General features: G+C 33.8%; 2 protein-coding genes across 2 annotated transcripts in view; one reads left to right on the top strand and one right to left on the bottom strand.

Annotated features, from left to right (window-relative positions):
- LOC133171596 (protein teashirt-like) overlaps window positions 1–2,824 on the bottom strand; it is a 44,763-nt gene extending 41,939 nt beyond the window's left edge. The window contains exon 1 of the mRNA XM_061306380.1: window positions 2,646–2,824. Within this exon, the coding sequence (XP_061162364.1) occupies window positions 2,646–2,700 (55 nt within the window). The 5' untranslated portion in view covers window positions 2,701–2,824. The remainder of the gene's footprint in view (window positions 1–2,645) is intronic.
- Window positions 2,825–11,424: 8,600 nt separating this feature from the next.
- On the top strand, window positions 11,425–19,735 carry LOC133171595 (zinc finger protein 26-like). The gene is made up of 3 exons (XM_061306378.1): window positions 11,425–11,509; window positions 14,005–14,063; window positions 14,469–19,735. Exon 3 carries the CDS (start codon window positions 14,469–14,471, stop codon window positions 18,450–18,452), a length of 3,984 nt encoding a protein of 1,327 aa, XP_061162362.1. The 5' UTR covers window positions 11,425–11,509; window positions 14,005–14,063; the 3' UTR covers window positions 18,453–19,735.
- The last annotated feature ends 1,899 nt before the right edge of the window (window positions 19,736–21,634 follow it).

The following is a 21,634-nucleotide window of genomic DNA, read 5'->3' as shown; positions in this document are numbered from 1 at the left end:
AGGACATCCAAATAGCATCTCTTTGAACATGCTATAGAAGTTCTTCAAATACATTGTTTTAAAATATTAATTGTCAATTTTTCTCTGCTTGGTCACTATTAAATCATAAATAGGCAACATGTACAAGTCTGCGTGTTATGACATAAAGCTGAATTACTGATTCCAAAATATAACTTGTTCTGAAAAGAACTTGTAAGATATTTTAACTCTCTACTTGATGCACATGAAGGTATACACGTAAGATAGTCTTGAGAGACACCCAGGAACCTGCCTTCAGTCACAACATCGAAATGCACCATACATTTTTCACTCCTTTTTTCTCATTAGACCTTGAAGTATATCATAGATGATATAATAGCAATTTCTAAAATTTCATCTTGACACAGAGAAATCTACAGACAAATGATTTATAATCCCTGTTGTGTGCTTTATCACACTAATTGACACATTTATCTCCAACTGTAACCAAGCCCAGTGTTTGTTCCCTCTGACTGACATCCTCAGATCCAACTTATCAATTGATGCAATGCAAGCATCTAATTGTTCCTAATTGTCAGGGGTGGTATCATGACAGCCTCTTTCTATTTTGTATTGCGCAATGGGATTCAAATCCGCACCATACAATATCTTGTAAAAATTTGTCATATATCACTTTTAGCTGGAAGATTTCACTTTTAATCAATTTTGTAATAAATCAGGGAAGTGTAACTGAGTTGTTTTATTTTTTTTTCTAAATAGATATTTTGACCATTTAAGTATAGAATTAAAATAGGTCACTAACTTAAATTATGTGCTTAAATAGATATTTCAACTAGTTAAGCATGGTAATAAAAAAAGGGGGGTCATCAACATGCATATATGTACTTGTTGATATATGCATATATGTACTTAGAATGTTGATAGACAGAAAATGCGAGGGATATTTCAAACAATTTTGATATTCTCCCCATTCTGAAGATAACAGTAATTTAAAGATTATTAGGAAATGCCTGATGTAACTTATGTCAAATAATATCACAAACATGGGCCATACTTAACATATGGACTGCTTCATACACCCCTGTCAAAGCTTATCATTCAAGACCAAAAAACATGTCTTAATTTGTGTACAGTTGCTATCTTGACAGAGTTAATGTGGTATGCTGTAATTAGATTGAAACAAGTTTTAGAGCAGTCTCAGTATTCAATGTAACATCACAGATTTAACTTACCTGTCAAATAATTACAAAACTAAGTACATCAGAGCACTTAATTATATTTTTTTTTATAGTAATATTTTTTCTGAATTGTTCCCTGTAAATTTTTAGTGAAGAAACTTTTATTTTAGATAGAACATTCATTGCTTCAAGGACTTTTTTCTAGGCATAATGAGTTTGCTGTCCTTTTATTTTTCCTAGAAAAAAAAGACAATTTGATGTGAAGGCACTCCACAGGAAGCTGCTTAATCCAAGAGAAAATGACCTGAGAAGGATGTACATGACATTTGTCATTTATTTGCTGCAATCCGATTGACAGATTGATATGAAGACTTGATGAGGGCACACAAAAAACACAGCATCTGCAATCTTTTCCCTTGTCTACCTGCCACAGACAACTGTGAAAAAGAGCCATGTCTCGGATCTTCTTAACAGAAATCCTGTCAATTTCTGTATGTCAAGTCAGTCTCAGTAGACAATGCTTTCCATTAGCCATTGAAAGTCCCAGTGGGAATTTTTTTCTCTTTCAAAAACGAACTAAAATCTCAACCCTGAAGCCATTCATTAACTAAAGCTTACAATTCCTTTCATGACAAAATAACATTTCAATTCACAAATGCTACGTGTTTATATATGAATCTGTCATTTTATGTTGAAAAAATTACAACTTTGATTGGCTACTCCAATTTAAAAGATGTATGATTGTAACTGTATAGTCCTTTAGAAAAACACATTTGTTCTTTTGAGCTTCCTTTTTTTTTCAAACTGACATGTATGAAAAATAAATGACATTTCATGTTTTGCTCTGACTGATTGCACTATACATCAATCACATTGCAATTAGCATCTCCCATTACACAATTCACCAAGTAGAGGCTTGCCAAATCTCCAAGGAGACAAGGAACAGCTTTCTGTTTCATTCCAGTCACCTAAACATCATCCTGATAGGAAAATTATAATGTAGCCCTATTAGTCCCAAATGTTGCCTTATCATTTTTTATCTAATGTAAGAATTGGGTAATATATCTTGCTGCATGTCAGAAAATAAGCAGGCGCCTTTGTTTGCTTTGTTGAACAAATAAATTAACAACAAAAGTGGGGTTGATTGATGGACATTCAGATTGATTGTGCTGGCTCCGACAAAGCCTGCCTGACAGCTGATTGACAATTTACATTGAAATATGTGATTGATGCTTTCTGAACAAACAGCAGATGGGCTTCAAGTGAAAGATACACAAATGGCGACATAGTTCTAAAACTAAGGAAATAAAATTTGATGTAGAATAATTTGAAAGACTCTCCAGAATGCTTCTTATTATCTCAGTTGAAATGACATCTGATATCGTAAACAGATACCCGTAATACGTTTTCGTTGTCAATAGCTTTTTAAAGCGCTGTGACAGACGACACACTTAGCATGCAAGTAAAACTAGAATAAACACAACTTACATTGTAATCTCTTTGGTTGAACTTGTTTTCTTCGCGGCATGCTTTGTCTTTTCATCTGTATTTCATCTTTGTTTTATGTTGACAATAACATTTTTAAATGTACCGCATTTTTACAGTGCTTGTTGATATAAGACACCAGCATCCAATCCTAACCTGGAAGGAAATCTTCAGTGTTTGGAGGTTAAAAAAGTATTGCGCATGCTCAAAAGGCTTCTGACATCCGGTTTCAATAGCAGGTTGAAGTAATTCTTATTTTGATTAATTTGATACAATATCCATTTTTTCCTATGTAGTACCCTTTCATTTTAATCATTTAGGTATCAAAGTTTACAATAACACCCATGTCATAAACGCAGAGAACTGTTTTGCAATGCAAACATTTTATCAAAAAATGGGGTGACGCCATGCAAATATTGTTGACCTAGGAGGTCTAGTTTGCTGATCTGGAACGCTGAAAATTTAACTCTGGGTTAAATTGAACGAAAGGCATACTGACAGTCGTTTATTCAAGGGACCTATATACGCATGCATAAACTAACGTACAAAGACATAAATCATTACATATGTTATAAGTTCCAACACACAATCTCTGGATTTAGTTATCAGGTCCAGCACAATCTCTTGATTAAGCTATATAGCTTGAAATAGCTATATAGCTTTATTAAGCTATTCAAAATAGCTTGATAAAGCTTTACTGGAGTTTTAACACTCAAATTGAGTTTACTCCATCAAGGGAAGAAGAAAGCTATTTATATGCAAGTTTTCACAAAAATATTATTTGTACAAAATAGACAAAAAGTCGCAAGTATTTGACTATTCATATATGTAATATGGGTTATCAAATCAACAACCCAAATCAAAGATAGTTCTAACATTGCAGCATATGAATACTTTTAAGCAAAAGATGAATTTCCATTGTTTGGGTAACTGTACACTACCTTGTGTGCGTGGAGGCATGGACAAGTATGATTGCTTCTCATTGTACTGAATCATTACCAATCATCTTGTTGACCATAATTGGCCTCCTTTATAATTTCACTGAAGAAGTAACTGTATCAATTGGTTTATATAGCCCCAAAACTTTTAGAACTTTGAGTACAAAGTCTATTAAGGAGATGCAATTTGATGAGTGATTTTTACATGCATTATTTTCATAAGAGTTCAATGTTGCATGAATATTATCACTGCACCAAGGCCCGATTTTTTGAGCATTCTTAGAAAATAACACATTTGAGAAAAAAGTGGGATAAAATAGCTAAATCAAGCTATTCTGAATAGCTTAATAAAGCTATATAGCTAAATCAAGCTATATAGCTTAATCAAGAGATTGTGCCGGACCTGGTTATATAGCTTGAATTAGCTATATAGCTTCAATTAGCGATTCAAAATACTTGATTAAGCTATTTATTTGCAGTTTGTCAGAAGTATGCCTTTTAAATGACGTACATGAAAAATTCACTAATATTTCACCATAAACTAATAAGCACTCATAGTTTGAGCATTGCTGCTTTGAACAGGTCCAGTCCAAAGACTATTTCTACCTACGTAGCTATTAATAGCTACCTAGGTATTTTAGCCTACCCAAAGTAGCTATTTTTACCTACTTTTTGCATTACTTGCATTTTGTGGCCAAACGGTGCAACATGGTGAGTACCAAATTTTTTGATACAGTCACACTGATGATGAATACAACAAAATTTTGGCCATAAAATGATTACTTCGTAAATTAACAATTTTACATTAATTGCTATGCAAAATTGTTAATTTATGAAGTAATAGCGGGCGCAGCGAGCTTAATAGCCTAACGTGTAAGAACAGAGAAAATTTGGAATGAAATCTGTACATACGTCAGGCAAATTTTCTGGTGCAACATTCCCAGAATTCCTTCGCTACCAGGGTTCCATGTGAAATTCTTACAAAACATACAAAAGACCAAGGATGATTATTCATTACCGAGAGATACGTTTACTTTTCTTTCTTTGCAGAGAGCTTAAAAGAAACAAAAAATAATTACATCTAATTTCATTTATTATTGCACAAGATCTTTAGTCTCGTTCAACCAGACGCTCGGCTGTCTCCATAAAGTCCGACATTATGTGACGTCACAGTCTAGACTGTGTCTCGTGCTGTTTGACATTTGAAGAGGCGGGTCAATGTTATTAGTGTAAGCTGCAATAGCTTTTTGATGGTACAACTGTCCAGCTGTCTGTCCGTCCGTCTGTAAACAATTTTTCAAAATGCTACTCATACAGTTTTGGTCTGATTTCAGTATAACTTGGCACACAAGTAGACAATAATAAGATACGTAATTCTGTATATCAGTTTTTGATTTCAATGAACAGTGTTGCCATGGTTACCAAAAAATAGAAATTTCTGTGAAAAACTTTCAAAACGCTACTCCTCCTACAGTTTTGATCTAATTTCAATATAATTTGGCACACAAGTAGACTATAATAAGATACATTATTCTATATAACGGTTTTTGATTTCAATGAATGGTGTTGCCATGGTTACTAAAAATAGAAATTTCTGTGAAATACATTCAAAACGCTACTCCTCCTACAGTTTTAGTCCGATTTCAGTATAACGGCACACAAGTAGACTATGAACAAAGATACATAATTCTGTTTATCGGTTTTTGATTTCAATGAATGGTATTGCCGTGGTTACTAAAAATAGAGATTTCTTGGAAATATTTTCAAAACGCTACTCCTCCTACAGTTTTGATCTCATTTCAATATAACTTGGCACACAAGTAGACTACATTAAGATACATAATTCTCTGTATAAGTTTTTGATTTCGATGAACGATGTTGCCATGGTTACTAGAAATAGAAATTTCTTGAAATACTTTCAAAATGCTACTCCTCCTATACTTTTTGTCTGATTTCAGTTTAACTTGGCATACAAGTAGACTACACTTAGATACATAATTGTCATTATTGTTTTTTGATTTTGTTGAATGATGTTACCATGGTTACTTAAATCGAAATTTCTGTAAAATTATTTTAAAAGGCTACTCCACCTACAGTTTTCTTCTGATGCAAGAAATCCTGCCATAAAAAAGACTAAACCAAGGATCATTATTCTATTTATTGCTGTTGAAAAGTTTTAAGTCCAAGTGCTACTTTTATCTTCCTTTATAAGTACAACCAGTAGAGCTACAGTCTTGTCAGACTTCTGGGATTTTTTGAGGGTGGGGGGGGGGGGGGGGGGGAGAGGGCTACAACTACTTAGGATCTCCGTAATGGTGCAAGTGTGGGAGTGATTCACTACCGCACAGATTTTGGCTCAAATTATCAGTAAGTGGGTGTTTTATTAACATATCTTACCTTAACTCATAAAATGTACATGTAGTTATGAAAGACATGAATTAGTCCAAAAATATACAGAACAATCCGTACATCGGTTATTTTTCGTGTATGTGAACATCACAACTTGAATTTATCCACCATGTTTACTGACCTTGATCGATTTTATTTGACAACCAATGAAAAATTCGGGATCTAGGGGAGCGGATTGTTTATGAAAAAAATATCCCATGGAATGCTTTTATTTATCGATGTTTAGTGATATCATACAACACAAACATTTATCAACACCAACATTTACTTTATCAAGTGATTCTAAATTTCAAGCGCAAGTCTCAGTACATCATGCTAGAACTGTCATGGCTGCTGAGGAGAACAACTGGTAAACACGCAGATTTATTTTACTTGGTTTTCATGTATAAAGGGCTATGATGTTGATAGTGAATAAAAATTCTGTCTCATTGGAAGTAAGTTGAATGCAAAAACAATTTATTTTGCCTGCAGTCGCCCGCATCTAAAAAAATATAGGCCTATTTGCACCGTTACGGAGATGCAGTGGAATTGTAGCCCTCTCCTGAAAATATCAGATTAAAAAAAAGTCGGAGAGGGCTACATTATTGCAGCTACATGTTGTGCTGTTCAGCCGTTTGGCCACAAATGCAAGTAATGCAAAAAGTAGGTAAAAATAACTACTTTGGATAGGTTTAAATAACTAGGTAGCTATTAATAGCTACGTAGGTAGAAAAAGTCTTTGGACTGGACCTTTTTAACACTTTTTAGAGGTGGAACAATACACAGGTCTTGCAATACAATACGTATTTTGTTACAAATAACACAATGCAATGCATATTGTATCTCAATATTATGATTAATTAGAAAACTATAAAAAACTTGATATTTAATTTCAATATTTGACTTCTTGACAATATATAAATCAACAAATTATTTTATATCAAATCACATGTGCTTTGAAATTAATACTTGAAGTTCATCAATTTCATTGACTAAAATTTACAAAAACAACATAACATGATGTTTTGCCAAATGTATATAAAGAAGTTGGCTTCAATAAGTATGTAGTTCATCAATATCATTGACTAAAAATTAATCTGAAATATCACATGTACATATTAATTTTTAATTGCTGAAAGTCTATATATACTGTGGAATCATCAATGTTCGTGGGGGACCATTGTTCATGGATTTCGTGCGTCTGACACCCTTATCAACGAATTTACATCCCCACGAACAATTATTTTGTCAACATATTTATTCATTGAATCTACTTTGTATACGAGTTACCCATGAAATTACATCCCCACGAACCAACAAAATTTTGCTTAACCACGAACATTGACCCCCACGAATATAAATGATTCCACAGTAATCAAGATGAGTGTACAGAAAAATTAATCCACAACTTGTTTCAAAATTTCAAATTCTCTTTAATGAAAATTAGACAATCCATGCTTTTTTACGAGTTGTTAGTGCCATATAGACAATGATAATAAATAAAAATAATATTCCCTGTTGTGGAAACAATACTTTCTGTCTATAACAAGCTTTACATACTGAACTTTTCTTGTCCCATCATCTGAGGATGCTTAAAAGTGAAAATGTTTTTTACCTCTTATCTAAGACTTACTACATGGAGACCAATTCTTTGGATGAGATCGTATAAACCTGTAGTAGGTGTTGGTACGAAAAAGATTCCTCACTGCTCAAGGGCCTTGAGTGCTGAGTATAGGTTTAAATTTGTAACCCTCCACTGGCAAGTGGTGGCGTCTCCATATGAGTTAAAAATTCTCTAGAAGTTCGTTAAAACAATAAAAACAAACAAAACGATTACTAGTTCTAAAGCATGTTTTAAATATCAATAACATCTCTGCATCGAACTCGCCGCCATTTACTATTTTCATTTTCAATTTTTTGATGGGTTGTTTGTGTATCGGTTCATACCGATATTGCAATGCATGTATCTTAAACTGTATCTTAGCAGAAAATATTGATGTGCATTCCATTGTTTGGGTAGCTGGATACCACCTTCTGTGCTGAGGCATCAATAAGTATTCCTACCTAATATGTTGACCATTGGGGTGAGCGTTGTGTATTACTGGATATTTACTTTTAACTAAGATCCACCTCTTCAAACTGCACGAAACATTTGAAACATTTAGACTGTGACGTCACATGACGTCAAATGTTAGTTGCATTCCCATAAAGATTTTGTTTGAAGTCATAATTTTAATAAAAGAATGTTAAATTAATCTTCTATCTATAAGCAATATCCATTAAATCAAGGTGAGTTTATTTTTTGTGAACAAAATTTTTTTTACATATTTAAAACATCAAAATAACAATTCAACTATAGCAATTCAAATGATTTTTATTTTTAAACCATCATTTATCAAAACTTTAACTATTTAGTTTCCAGTAACTAATCCTTCATTTATTAATTTGTAAAATGAACTGATGATATGTATGTGGACATAATGAAATCTTAACATTTATTGAACTCCCCTTTTATATTTCTTTTCGATATCAATTTCCAGTATTCGTTTTTCTTTTTTGTTAATCCGTAATCTATGAACATAGGAATTCCTCGATCTTTTTTGTGGTAAGGGCATGAAAATCAGATGCCTTATGAATACACATGGAAATGCAAAACCTGATAAACACAAAGCCTGTTAAATGCAAAACAGGATAAACGCAATGTACATTACAATAAACAGAAGACCTGATTGGATACATTCATGATACAATAGGATACATGCACGATACAAAAGGACACAATAGAATTGTTAAAAATAACATTGCCCATTCTGTATCATCAGTGTCTGATCATTTTTCGGCCTCATACTATTGTTAAAACTTTCTAGTACATTTCTCCAATGCCATTTTGTCACTTTCAATTTCTAAATTATACTTTAAAGTTTTGGAATATTCACTAGCTCTGTGTGTTAATTGGACAATGGGATTTTCAGCCCCTGGCCCAGAATGATATTTATTAGCCCATATAAAAAAAGCATTTTCCACATTATGTTGATGCTTACTGATATGCAACTTAACAGGAAACACATTGCATCTTGTATATATAGGTACTAAATATACAATTTAGAATTCTGTATTTTAATTACATAACGTGTCATGTTAAAAAGATCTTGCAGTAGTCTTCAGATTATATTTCGTATTATTTTAATATCTAAGAAATAAACAAAAACTATGATTTCAATGAGAAACTATTTTTATTGAAGATAAATCAATTGCGAATGTAGAGGAAATTCTGGTTACGAACCAGGTCAGTGCCCTATGAAGTTTTTGTTGCCCATACCAGCATTCAGTTTCCTCGAGCGAGTGGGCGACCGTAAATTTTAATCCCTGAACTAAATTTAATTTAGCCTTAAGAATTGTAATTTCACATTAAAAAAAAAAAAACAAAACAAAACAAAAAAAAAGCCAACAACTTTTTCGTATCTATACTGTTCAGGACATTGAATCCTCAGAAGATCCAAACCTTGTTGGGGACAATCCTTTTAAACTGTTAGGTTATAGAAAAACAGTAAAACTCAGTTAAAGCGAAGTCTGGGGACCTGTGAATTTACTTTGTTATATCCATAATTTGTTATATCCGTATAACGAATTCGTTAAAGTATATATAACAAATTAGCAATATGCAGCATTTCCTTTAAGTATGACTACCAAATATGTTTTGGGAGGTATTAAATACCAAATTTTACTTGGGGCACTAAATATTTCTGAGGATAGAATCTAAAATCTAAATGCATATAAAAAATAATGTCGGTTTAATATTTTGAAGTTTAAGATATTGAAAATTGGTTATAAAAGATGTAATTTTCCTTATCTTAAACCTCTACAGGACAGAAAATCAGTTCGTTATATCTGTAAATTTGTTATATCAGAGTTTGTTATAACTGTAATATTTTCCTAGGATTTGTTAAGAATTTCGCTGGGGATTCCAAAAAACTTCGCTATATCCATGAATTTCCTATATTCCGTGTTCATACTAAATGAGTTTTACTGTATATTGACGCCGATGAAGGAAATAATACCAAGTACAATTTTTCCTTCTTTTTCGCAATGTGCATAATTTATATCCCATTTGGGACGTTATATCCAAACAAGCTATTATATCTTATTTGGGCAATTGCTTTAGTGCTTTAAACACCATGACTTATGTCTCTTAATATATATGTCTTTTATTTATTTCAAATTATATGATATGGGCATGTAGTACATCATAATTTCTTTTTTAAAAGTATTATCAACGTAAAGTGAATAGAAAAAAAATGATTCAAAAATGCTCATTTTCCCTTTTGGATGGGGCTCCCCTTGATACACAATTCTGGCTGAGTTTGAGGCTTTAGCATGTTTAGCAATAGATGTCAATGATGTGAATTTTCAGTTCATATATTTTTACAAATATATGATCATAGAATGTTATTGTGATCATAATTCACTAATATTCCATTTGCCTATTTAACAGTATGATTGGACATATGACAAAAGTGTAGATAATGTTCATCCCCCTAATTTTATGAAGTAAAATTATGTGATCTAAACATCAAATGTAAAAATTGCTTTATAGAATTACTTTTTGTATATAATAATTGACCTGTCGGTTTGATCTTCAATCCATCCTTTTATGTAAGAGCATGAACTACAGTTCGAGAAATCTACAAAACTAGTGTATGATGGATCATAGGAAAATGGGGAAAATTTCTTAACCATCATGTTGCGAACAGAATCCATTTCTGCACTTGCTTCCTAGCATTTCTTTTTTTGAAAAAAGATTTCATGAAAATTAATGTCAAAGCAGTGCAGGAAAGGGCATATGCAAAGGTCAGTTTTGAACTTGCTACCATTACTGCATATTGTGTTTCAGAAATCAGAATAAGGCTTATATACTGTTGACCCATTGATAATTTCAAAACATTTGTACTTAGCACAGAAGGCTTTCCATATGTCCTTTACCAAAAGACAAAAGGAAAAACAAAACAAATAGCATGTTTTATTCTCATCTCTCTCACCCCTTCTCTCAGTAGTGTTGCTTTGTGTTTTATGCCAAATGAATATGGTTACCTAGTTTAAGTGCTTATTCAATGATATTATATTTTACCCATTCTGTAACACTAGAGGACATCTGCTTAAACAAAAAAAAAAGACTTTTAATAAAAACAGAAGCTTATTGAAAAATAAGTTTGCCTCTAAAAGCAGGTGATCAGATTGTTATATTACCTCTCTCTCCAAGTGTAATAGGAATTATGTCTGAAAATGGACAAAAAATACCTTACCATGGTCTCTTTTTCTCTCTCTTTTTGTATAAAAATGCATGTATAAAAATAATTTTCAACAAAGATAAATGGAGTAGTTTAATGTGATAATAAAACTTATATTTCATTTTCAGTTTTCTCCTCTTTTTCAGGTTGATAAAGTCATTTGACCCCAGCAAAAATGTACATTAATTAACAACTGCCTTGTCATCATCTGCAGAGGAGAGGCTGAGAGATATGACCTTGACCTTGGAAATCTGAGGTAAATATGATGCAGACAGCTGTCAGTGCTACCACAGAAATGGCCACTTGACAGCCCTTCTCACAAGATTTACAGCCCCCAGCTTCAGGAGAAATAACATTTTTGCCTGCCTCTGTGTATTTTTTTTTTTTTGACTCAGATTTAAAACTTATAAGCTGTCATGTGACTTTGGCAGGTCTCTTATGTCATATAGAGGCAGCTGCCTGGTTAGGAGATGAGAGCAAGGGGGTCATTTGTTTTACATGCAAACATTTGTCACCTAAGAATATATTGTATGCAGTAATGTACTGCTACTGTGCTACACAGCTGCCCCACATTTTTTGCAAAGCATTTTTTATTTTCATTTATCTTTTCTTTCTACATTTTTTTTTTTTTTTTAATTTTTTTATATTTTTTTTACAAATTCACATTTATTTTAGTTGTTTTATAAATGGCAAACTTTCTGTACTTAGAAGAGAAATGAAAAATGAAGTAAAATTGGACTGAAGAGTTAGTCTTAAAAATCAATTGAATTTCAATATACTGTAGATTCATTTTTTTACTTGAGTACTGGTACTTTAATATCACAAAATGATTCATTGACATCAAATCGCGAGAACCTGAATTCACAAGTGGACTGTTTATGAAGAGTTTTTATATATACATTGTATTTTAGCAATGTAAAAATAAAAAAATGTATAAGGCCTTATTTTATTTTGCGAGTGGTGAATCTCAAGAAATTGCATGATAAAAAATTCTCCGCACATATTAATAAGGAATCTACAGTTATTTACGTTTTCCCCCTTATACTTCTGTAAAAATGTATTTCACAAATCACTGACTTACATGAAAAAATTACAACTGATTTAAGTATATTTCTGTCATTTTAATAACAATTTAAAAGTTGTGAATGATTGTCATTGTTAAAATGATACTTTTGTATACAATGCATTTCATTATTCTGTAGGGATGTCAAATCAGTCAATTTTTGATAATCGATTACTCGGACGTTTTTCCGATCGAGTACCTGGCTACTTCGTAATGTGAAAATGTAAATACAAGTGTGTTTATTTTCTTAAGCCACGTTAATCAAGCTCTGTTAAACCCCAAAGCTGTTTTTATCACGTTTATAAATGTATATAAACATCGAGTCCAATGGAATTGATTTTTTGGTACTAAAGAGCTAGGTTCACTTTATGCATTAAATGGCCCTGTAGATATACCAATTTATTGACTAACACTTTATGTTCCATTTTAAACATCAAGATAAAGTAGAGACTTAGTACTTTCATTTCCTATTAAAAATTTTCTTCTTAAAGCCAAGGTCTTGGAAAACAGGCTTCATGGAATTGCAATGTTCTTGAATTTTAAGGAAAACAAGTATATTTGAGTACTTTCACAGAGGAGAAATAATATGAGCGCACCCTCTGATCTAAAAAATAAAACATGTTTTGTAATCCTCAGAAATAGTTCTATCATTTAATAGTTGCATATTTTAGATAAGAGGTTGCTCTCTATATTAAATATAGAAAAATAGCTTTAAAAATTGGCTCTTTTTTGTAGAATTTTTCAGGATATGAGGAAAATGACGCATTTCATGACGTCATAATGCATTGACTAGCCAGAAAATTACGTCATTTTTGATAGATATGCAGTCACCAAAGATCTAAATGATATTTAATGCATTGCCAACTAAAACCAAGCAATTTCAGTTTTTCTGAAATTCACAGGGCCAAAAAAGGCCCTAAGTGAACCTTGTTCTTCATTTAACAAATAAACACAAAAGACGCAATAGTTACAAACGGTTTACAATTCTTGTTAAGGATCTATTTCATCAACACAAAAGGAGGACAATCTGTTTCGCAGGTTTGTGATGATTAGACTAGCGAAAGGGATGGAACGGACGTTGTTTGGATCGCTAGTCTAAGTTAATTGTTTCCACCGTATAAACTTACTACACAAACTGACTTTCAATATTATTCTGAATCTTTAGTTATTTCTGAATATTTCTTCACTTTTGAAGTGCAGGGGTAGCAGCATTTCTTTTCATGTCCGATTTTGTTGCTAATATATTAACAAAATAATTTAAAACTTATAATTTGAAGATAATAGATCATACTTAATCGAATCGATATTCACTATAAGAAATCGTTGAAGCCATCCAAAAATTAAGGACCACAATAGGTGAGAACAGCTGTGTACCAGTCGATTGGTCACTAATTACTGTATAGACACAGCCACAGGCGATAACGGGTTTTTTACAGGTGTAGAAGACGACACGCTAATAACCGTTTGCAGTTTTAAGTTATTTTTTTATATTTATTTATAAAAATATGTACTTTGAAATAAGAAAAAATACACTTCCGAGTAACCGAGTACCAATTTTAGTATTCAATACTCGGACATTCGATCGAGTACCCAGTTAACCAGGTACTCGTTGACATCCCTAATATTTTGATAATGATGGAATATGTGCATGTCCACACAGAGTAAAATTCTGTAATCACTATTTACAGATTGGAATAAAGAAAAATCAGAAGAGAGGATATAAAGACATAGACATAGAGGTGGAAAGGTATATCAATTTGTTACAATTTCAACTTTGCAAAACCTGAGTGTAAAAAGTAAAGGTATTGTCTTTTGTTGGAAAAACAGCAACTTGTCAAAACAAAAAGTTTTTGAAACTGCCAACGGAAATTTTCAACAATATCAGAGGGTACAGATATATCTTGCAGCTTTAATAAAAGCAGTCAACCATCACACAAATCTTCAGTACAAATAAAAAATTGCAGAACAATTTCAAATAAAATGGATAAAATTTACCTATAAATCAGTCCTTAAGGATTACGTATAAAGCTATAACGATATTTTACTGCAGATATGAAGTTCTACTAGATTCTATATACAGGGAACTTGCTTATCCTTATATTTTCTAGCAGGTAATTTACTCATCCTTATGTTTTCTTTTATGTAATTTCAGATGGACGAAGAAATGTTTGATATGCATGTCTGCCTAGTCTGTCAGTCGACAGTAGTGGGTCTACTCAACTACATCAACCACAAAAAGTATGACTGCCAAGGGAGAAAGATTACTGCCACTGTCCCAACCAGTGGTTCCTCTCCCCAGTCCCAGTCCCCCCAATCTAGCAGTGTCCCCAGCAACCAGGTGGAAACTCAGGTGGTAGGGACGGTGACTGTTCTTAATGAGAAGACTGAGGACTATGTGCATCCTATGGGAGGTCTCCATCTTCTTGCCAGTCAGTGTCAACCCACTACTGAACAGGAGAGGGATCTGGCATCTTCTGGAACAAGTCTCAACCACTCTCAGGCAAATATGTCAACTGATCCTTGCAGCATGACTTCTGAACCTATACCACAAAATCTGATGTTGCAGCGTAGTATTCCTAGTCAGCAGAATTCCATTACAGTAGGACATAACCTGGGTATTGAACAGAATGGTCTTCCAAATTCTAATTCCACTGTGAGTCTGTCTGATCAGGAACTAGCTGTTGTAATTGATTTCTCCACAGAAAAGAGTGATATTTTTAGTCCAAGCAATGGACAAGGAGTGGATCCAAATGTTGTTATGACTGATGCAACAAGTAAAGAAAAACCAGACTTCTTCTCCTCCCTTGCTCTTCAGAGTAAATCTACAACATCCAAAGATTCTGGACATAACGAGGGCATGTTTGGAGACCAAGGGCACAACAGCATAAATGAACTTCCTATAGCAAATATCCTCAACAGTTTGAATTTCAGTGATGATGATTTGGATTTTGATGAAGATTTCTTAGAGGAAGCTTTTTCTGATGAGTCTGATGGTGACTTTCCACCCCCAGAGCACACTCGTGGGAAGTGGAAGCCAGGAGAGGGGCCACATCATTCCACAGGTGGAAAATGGAGATCACAGAGGACTTTAATCAGTACAGGAGGGAAGTGGAAACCAGGCATGCATAAAGAAGGTGGAGGAAAGGGGAAAGGAAAGCAATTAAAAACAAGATCTACTGAATCAGCTTCAGATTATTACTGCAGTACGTGTGATATGTCTTTCAAATCTAGATACATTTACTCTGCTCATTGTGGTGGGAAAACACACAAAAAGAGGAGACGATCTGGGAAGAAAATGTATGAAGATGAAGATGAAACGACGGTAGAGGAAAAGGAAGCAAATGCTGATGAACAAGAGGAGAAAAACGATGAGAAAGAGGCAGAAGCAGCTTCTACTGAGAATGAGCAAGAAAAAAATGCTGAGGAAAGTAAAGAAAATGCTTCTGTGGAGCTTACAGAGGTTCCAGTAACAATTAAACCCAAAAAAGAAATCGTGGAACCAGAGTGTAAAATCTGTGGTCAGAAATTTGCCAACTTGTATGTTTTAACAAGACACTTGTTATCTAAAAAACACAAAAACAGAACAAAAGGGGAGAAAGACACTATAAGGATCCTTGATCAGTACCACAAATTTATTGTTCGGCTGAGTCCATTCCAGTGTGGGTTATGTCAGTACTACTTTAACCAAGAAAATGACTTGATAGCTCACCTGAAAGAAGATGTTCACAGGAACCAATGTAAAAAACTGCCAGGAGAACTGATGTGTACTTTGTGTCAGTACAGTAGTCATTCAAATGAGGATCTAATTTATCACATGATCAATAACATAAGCCATAGAGAGGCTGCTTTAAAAGGGAGAAAACTCTGCATCATCAAAGAAAAGTGGTTTATGGCTGCATGTAAGTTCTGCAAAAAGAAGATGCATTCAAGGGTACACATGAAGAGGCATGTCAGATCAAAGCATAGGAAGGAACTCAATTCGGTTGGTCACATTATCGGAGAGTCCCAGATTGATGAAGTTGGGGAATTTTCTTGCAGTGAATGCAACAACAGGAAATTCAAAACTTACAATGCCTTTGTGATTCACATGAATCGGCGCCATGGAGACAGCGATGCAGCCATTTGTGAACTCTGCAACAAAGTTTTATCAGGAAGAAATAGCTTTTCCCAGCACATGAAGAGCAAGAAGCATAAAAATAAAGAAATGATGAGATACTTAGGGAAGAAAGAGGGAAAACTGGAGGAAGTAAAGGAAGAAAAAGAAGGGGCTGTAAAAGAAGAAGAGAAAGAAAAGGAGGTGAAGAATGAGGAAATGAAGAATGAACAAGGAGAGGAAGAAGAAGGAGAGGAAGATAAATACACCACACTGAAGTACAACACTCAGAAACCTGATGTCCCAGGAATGTATGAACGAGCGCACAACAATCATCACCTGAAAAAGCCCCGAGGCCCATACAAGAAAAGAGGCAAAAAACTCACAGATAAGCCAGTACAAGAAAAAATCTTCAAGTGTAATCATTGTGATTACATGGTGAATAAGTACGCCGACCTTCGACCCCACTACATGGAGGCTCATTCTAAGGAGATTCTGGTCTGTGAGCTTTGTGACATTACTTTCCTCAATGAAAAAGCATTGAAGCTTCACTATTCTGGAAAACAACATCAGGCCAATTTAGCTACAGTTGAAGACAACAGTACAAATGTGGAAGGAGAACCAAGTATCTTCCATTGCCACATCTGTAACAAGAGATTCACAGATGAAGCTTGGAAACAATTCCACATTGATGTTTATCATCTGCATCCAAACTCAGAAGAGCTGCTAGTTAAGGAATTGGGAAGGCCAGACATAACATGGGAGAAATACAAAGACTTCTTAGAGACAGTTAAGAACTGTGAGAGGAATGAGAGAATACCTTGCAAGGAGTGTGGAAAAGAATTGAAAAAGGATTACATGTTGGAGCATCTACGTCTTCACTCTGGTGATCGTCCATTTAAATGCCGTTACTGTAACCTAGGCTTCATGTCACCATTGTCTTTGAGGCGTCATCTGCTGACTCACCTGGGATTGACAGAGAGGAGTTGTGATATATGTGGAAAGAAGTACAAAAAAGTGGAGTCCTACAGGGAACACATGAGGCAGCATGCAATGGAGAAACAGGGAGTCCAGAAGCTTATGTGTGATGTTTGTGGAATGTCTTTCTACCTCCAACGTCAACTTAAGCATCACATGCGTAGGCATGGAGAGAAAAAATTCAAATGTGCAGTTCAAGACTGTCACTGGAGTTTCTATTTTGCCAATGAACTTGATGCTCACATGAAGTCCCATACCAAACACCGCCCATTTCTCTGCGACCAGTGTGGGTATTCAGCAGGGACAAAGAATAGACTGCTGCGTCACAGTCGTACTCACACTGGAGAAAGAAACTTCCACTGTGAATACTGTACCTACAAAGCTGGTACTAGAACTCATCTTCGTCGTCATATGAGAATCCATATTGGTTCTAAACCATACAAGTGCCCATATTGCGATTATTCATGTAACACTCATGAAAACATCCGCAAGCATATAATGAAAACAAAAAAGCACGAGGGACTGTTTATCTACCCCTGCAAGTTTTGTGAATGGGGTTCTAACACTGTAAATGAATTCCGTGCTCACTCTAAACTAAACCATCCAGAACATTATGATGATGAGAAGTATGAAGGCATCGCAGCAGTCATGGGATTGTATGTCAAGGAAGAAGATCTTCAGAAACCTACAGAAGGCATGAAAATCAATCCAGTAAAAGAACGGAAGCCCAGGGAAGCTTCCTCTCAACCCCCAGAGAAAAAAATCAAAGCAGAAAGTATGTCCCAGTCTGTGGAGGAGCCTATTATAGTAGTGCCAGGCTACTCCCAGGAGGAAGTAGTGGAGCATTATGGGACTGTGGACTACCATATTCCCTACAGCGGTCAGAATGACACAGATATCAGCCGACCGTGGAATCCAACTTCTCAGATTGAGACAGAACGGGCAGTGAGAACTGTTATTGTTCCCTCGACATCCGGTGAAACTGTGATCACATATGAGTATGAAACAAGGGAGATCACTCCTAATGGGCCTGGAATACAAGGGGAACTTTATTACACCAGTTAGCGTAAAGATCTTACTTGTTAGGTTGTTTAAAAAAAAAATTTTCACTTTCGTACAGAGTTTTCACTACTATAAACTATAATTAACCAATTGCTCAGGATTGAGAAACTCATTAAGGAAATAGTAAAAGTAGTCCAGTTAGGTCAAATGTTGATTATGTATTTTGAAAAAAAAAATGTAAAAACTCTTTGAATAACAGTCTTTTCAGGAAGTTACATTTCTTCCAAAGACCTTGAATTTTGCAGACATTATCAATATTTGATAAGTGATAACTCATCAAAAGGCCAAAGTCCTTAACTTGTCATTTATGCATTTTATGAAAGGTTGTTTCATGTAAAATCATATATTGTTATGAAATGTTTCGATTTGTATATTTTTGTTATAAAATCTTGCAGTACTTTTGCATTACCACTAGATTTTTAGCTGTGCTATACCCTATTTGTATCCTATAATTTGCTACCAGATTCTGGTAGTTAAAGTTTTGTTTGTGCCATAAAAATTGCAAACTACAAACTTTGTATTTAAATGATAACGGTCTTAATCTGTTTGAAATTGAATGAGTGCAAGGTTTTCAGATATTTTTTAAAAAAAATATACAAGCAATTGAAATCACACAAGAAATGCAGAATTTCTCTGTACTTTGATACATGAAAAGGGCACAATTGTATGTTTTAATAGTAATATGAATTTTTCTCAGAGATTCTTTTTAATTTCAAATGTCTCATTTATGTGCAAAACAGGTATTGAGAAAAATTATCACTTACCTCAGTTTTTACAGCTTTTGGAAAAAGTCTTGTCGGGAAATCTACTAGCATATGATTATTTTTTGACTTCCAAAAAATTTCATTTATTAGCAAATATATCGCTGTAAAACACGTCTTTTTACAGCAAAGATAGATAAACTAAATGAAAATCAAATGGCAATTCAAATATTTTTTGCTTACAAGTGGAAATGTTTTTCTTGTTTATTCAAACATTTTAGTGCTTAGGCTTTTCATTTTACCAGCACAATAATAAATGTACCAATTTGCTTGTATGTTTTAACTTTTGTATGTATTTGGATTTTAGTATGACCATTCAACCAAACTTTGAACTTTGACCGTGTTACGTTGGAACATTATAGAACAGTTGGTTATACGTAAGTGTAATTTTAATCAGAATGAAAATCATTTTATGCAAATTGAATTCTCTGAAGATAAAATATTTTGTTTTTAATCAAACTTTGATAATCATCTAATTTTTGTACATAATTCCTGAAAACTTGAAAATAAACTATTTTATATTAATTTTACTTACTGTATTAAAAAAAGTACAAAGTAAAATTTACTGAGGGAATTTTATATTCTTACGAGTGAGAATTATTGAAACATGAGTAAAAAGGATGTACGTTGTTACACAGGATGTCAGTGACACAGAAATTGCCCTCATTGATTTGACTTCAGGTTAACTATTGACCAATCAAATGTTTCTTTCTACTGGGAATGGTGAAACATGGCATAACCATCACTAATAAGTGATGATTTGGATGCATGAGCATAAACCAGTATATGTTAATTGTTTCAGGAAAAACTTTTTTATTTTAAAATTGGTACATGTACTGGTATTCTTATAATCCCCTTAGTACTCTGTAATTAAGTACCTGTACTGTAGTTGTGTCTCTTTCAAAGACAGAACAACTGAGGAGTTTTTACTTCTGATCGGGGGAAATTGAGACCTTTTTGAACTGATTTTCCAAAATGCCCTTTGCCATGAGAACATCTTCAAGTACCTTATGCATTAATGAAAACATTTTTGAGTAACTTAAACCATTTATAACACAAGTTTTAATGACAACACTTTGTTTTTCAATTATTACTAAAGCAACAAGATGAACTGTAAGTAAAATGCAATGCAGTGAAAGTTCATTGTGTTGTTACTATGTACAATATACTCCATTGATTGTCTCATCCGAAATAACTCATTTTGCTTAAGATGCACCGTCACTGCCAGCAAGCAACTCGTAAACAAGTGTACACCAGAGAAGCGACAGTTCTGAGTAGCAATGATTTACACATTTATGCAAATCATGAATTTGTTCAATTATCTGGAAAATGTAGATCCATAGCAAGTCTGGTAGTGTGCATACTTAGATGTATCATCCTGCCAGGTAGGCTTATAGTTACTTTGAAATGGACCTACTCCAAAATTTTTAACCTGTTCTGTTGTTCAGATAATGTGGGTCAGATCCAGCATTCTTGATTTGTGCATCCCTGAATTAATGTATAATCCATGCAAGTTTGGTCACCATAAGGCTTAAAGTTACTTGCATCGGAAACCTGGGTGGTACAATGAAACATACTCGATGAATTGTGCATGCATCTCTGTTCAAAATATGGCATACTGTTATTATATGAAAACTGCTCCAAAATTTTAACCTGGGATGCCTACACCAATCCATGAGTATAGCATAAGCTCTCATGAGCTAACAACAACTTAGCAAACTTCACCTGACTCAAGCTAAAACATGATTATTGCTAAATTAAGTACCTGTACATTTACAGTACTATTAAGTTGAAAACAGGGCAAACGGAAAGCTGTTGTAAAGGCCCTATCCCCTGCAGGTGTGAAGAGGACAATTAAAGTATAAGTAATTTGAAAACAACACAAAAAACCAGAACACGATAACATTTGTTCATTTTATACCGACAACAGGAAAGCAAGGCACACATTCAAGGAAAATTATACAATATACATTTATAGATCCTACACAGTAAGCTATTGTATTCTTGTCTCTCACAAATACTCCCTCAACATGGGAAAAAAATGTTAGGAAGTTTATAGAAACTTCACATTTCCACTACTCCTTCAGTGGGATTTTTAAAAATTCTGGTACAAAATTAACAGCACAATTACCAAATACGAACAAATCTTAAAGATTACCTCCCTTAAAAAATCTTGTATACACAGTTGATACTTCAGTGTAAGAAGATGGTATGCAATACCAAACATATTCTAGTAAAATGACATTTAATAAATTAACTTAGAAGGCATGATATGTCAATAAAAAAAGTCTATAAATACACTGAAAAAGCAACAAAGAACATGTATGGTACTTTTATCTTCATCTTGAAATATTATAAAGCTCATTTGATTTATCTGCTTTTGAACTGAAAAGATTTTTGAAAGAGAAAATTAACATTATATTT

The sequence above is a fragment of the Saccostrea echinata genome, unplaced genomic scaffold (genome assembly GCF_033153115.1).
Source record: "Saccostrea echinata isolate AGI-Se365-2 ecotype Australia unplaced genomic scaffold, CSIRO_AGI_Sech_v1 ptg000054l, whole genome shotgun sequence".
Lineage (NCBI taxonomy): Eukaryota > Metazoa > Mollusca > Bivalvia > Ostreida > Ostreidae > Saccostrea > Saccostrea echinata.
Note: the sequence above shows the minus strand (reverse complement) of the source record. Positions and strands in the feature narration are given on the sequence as shown.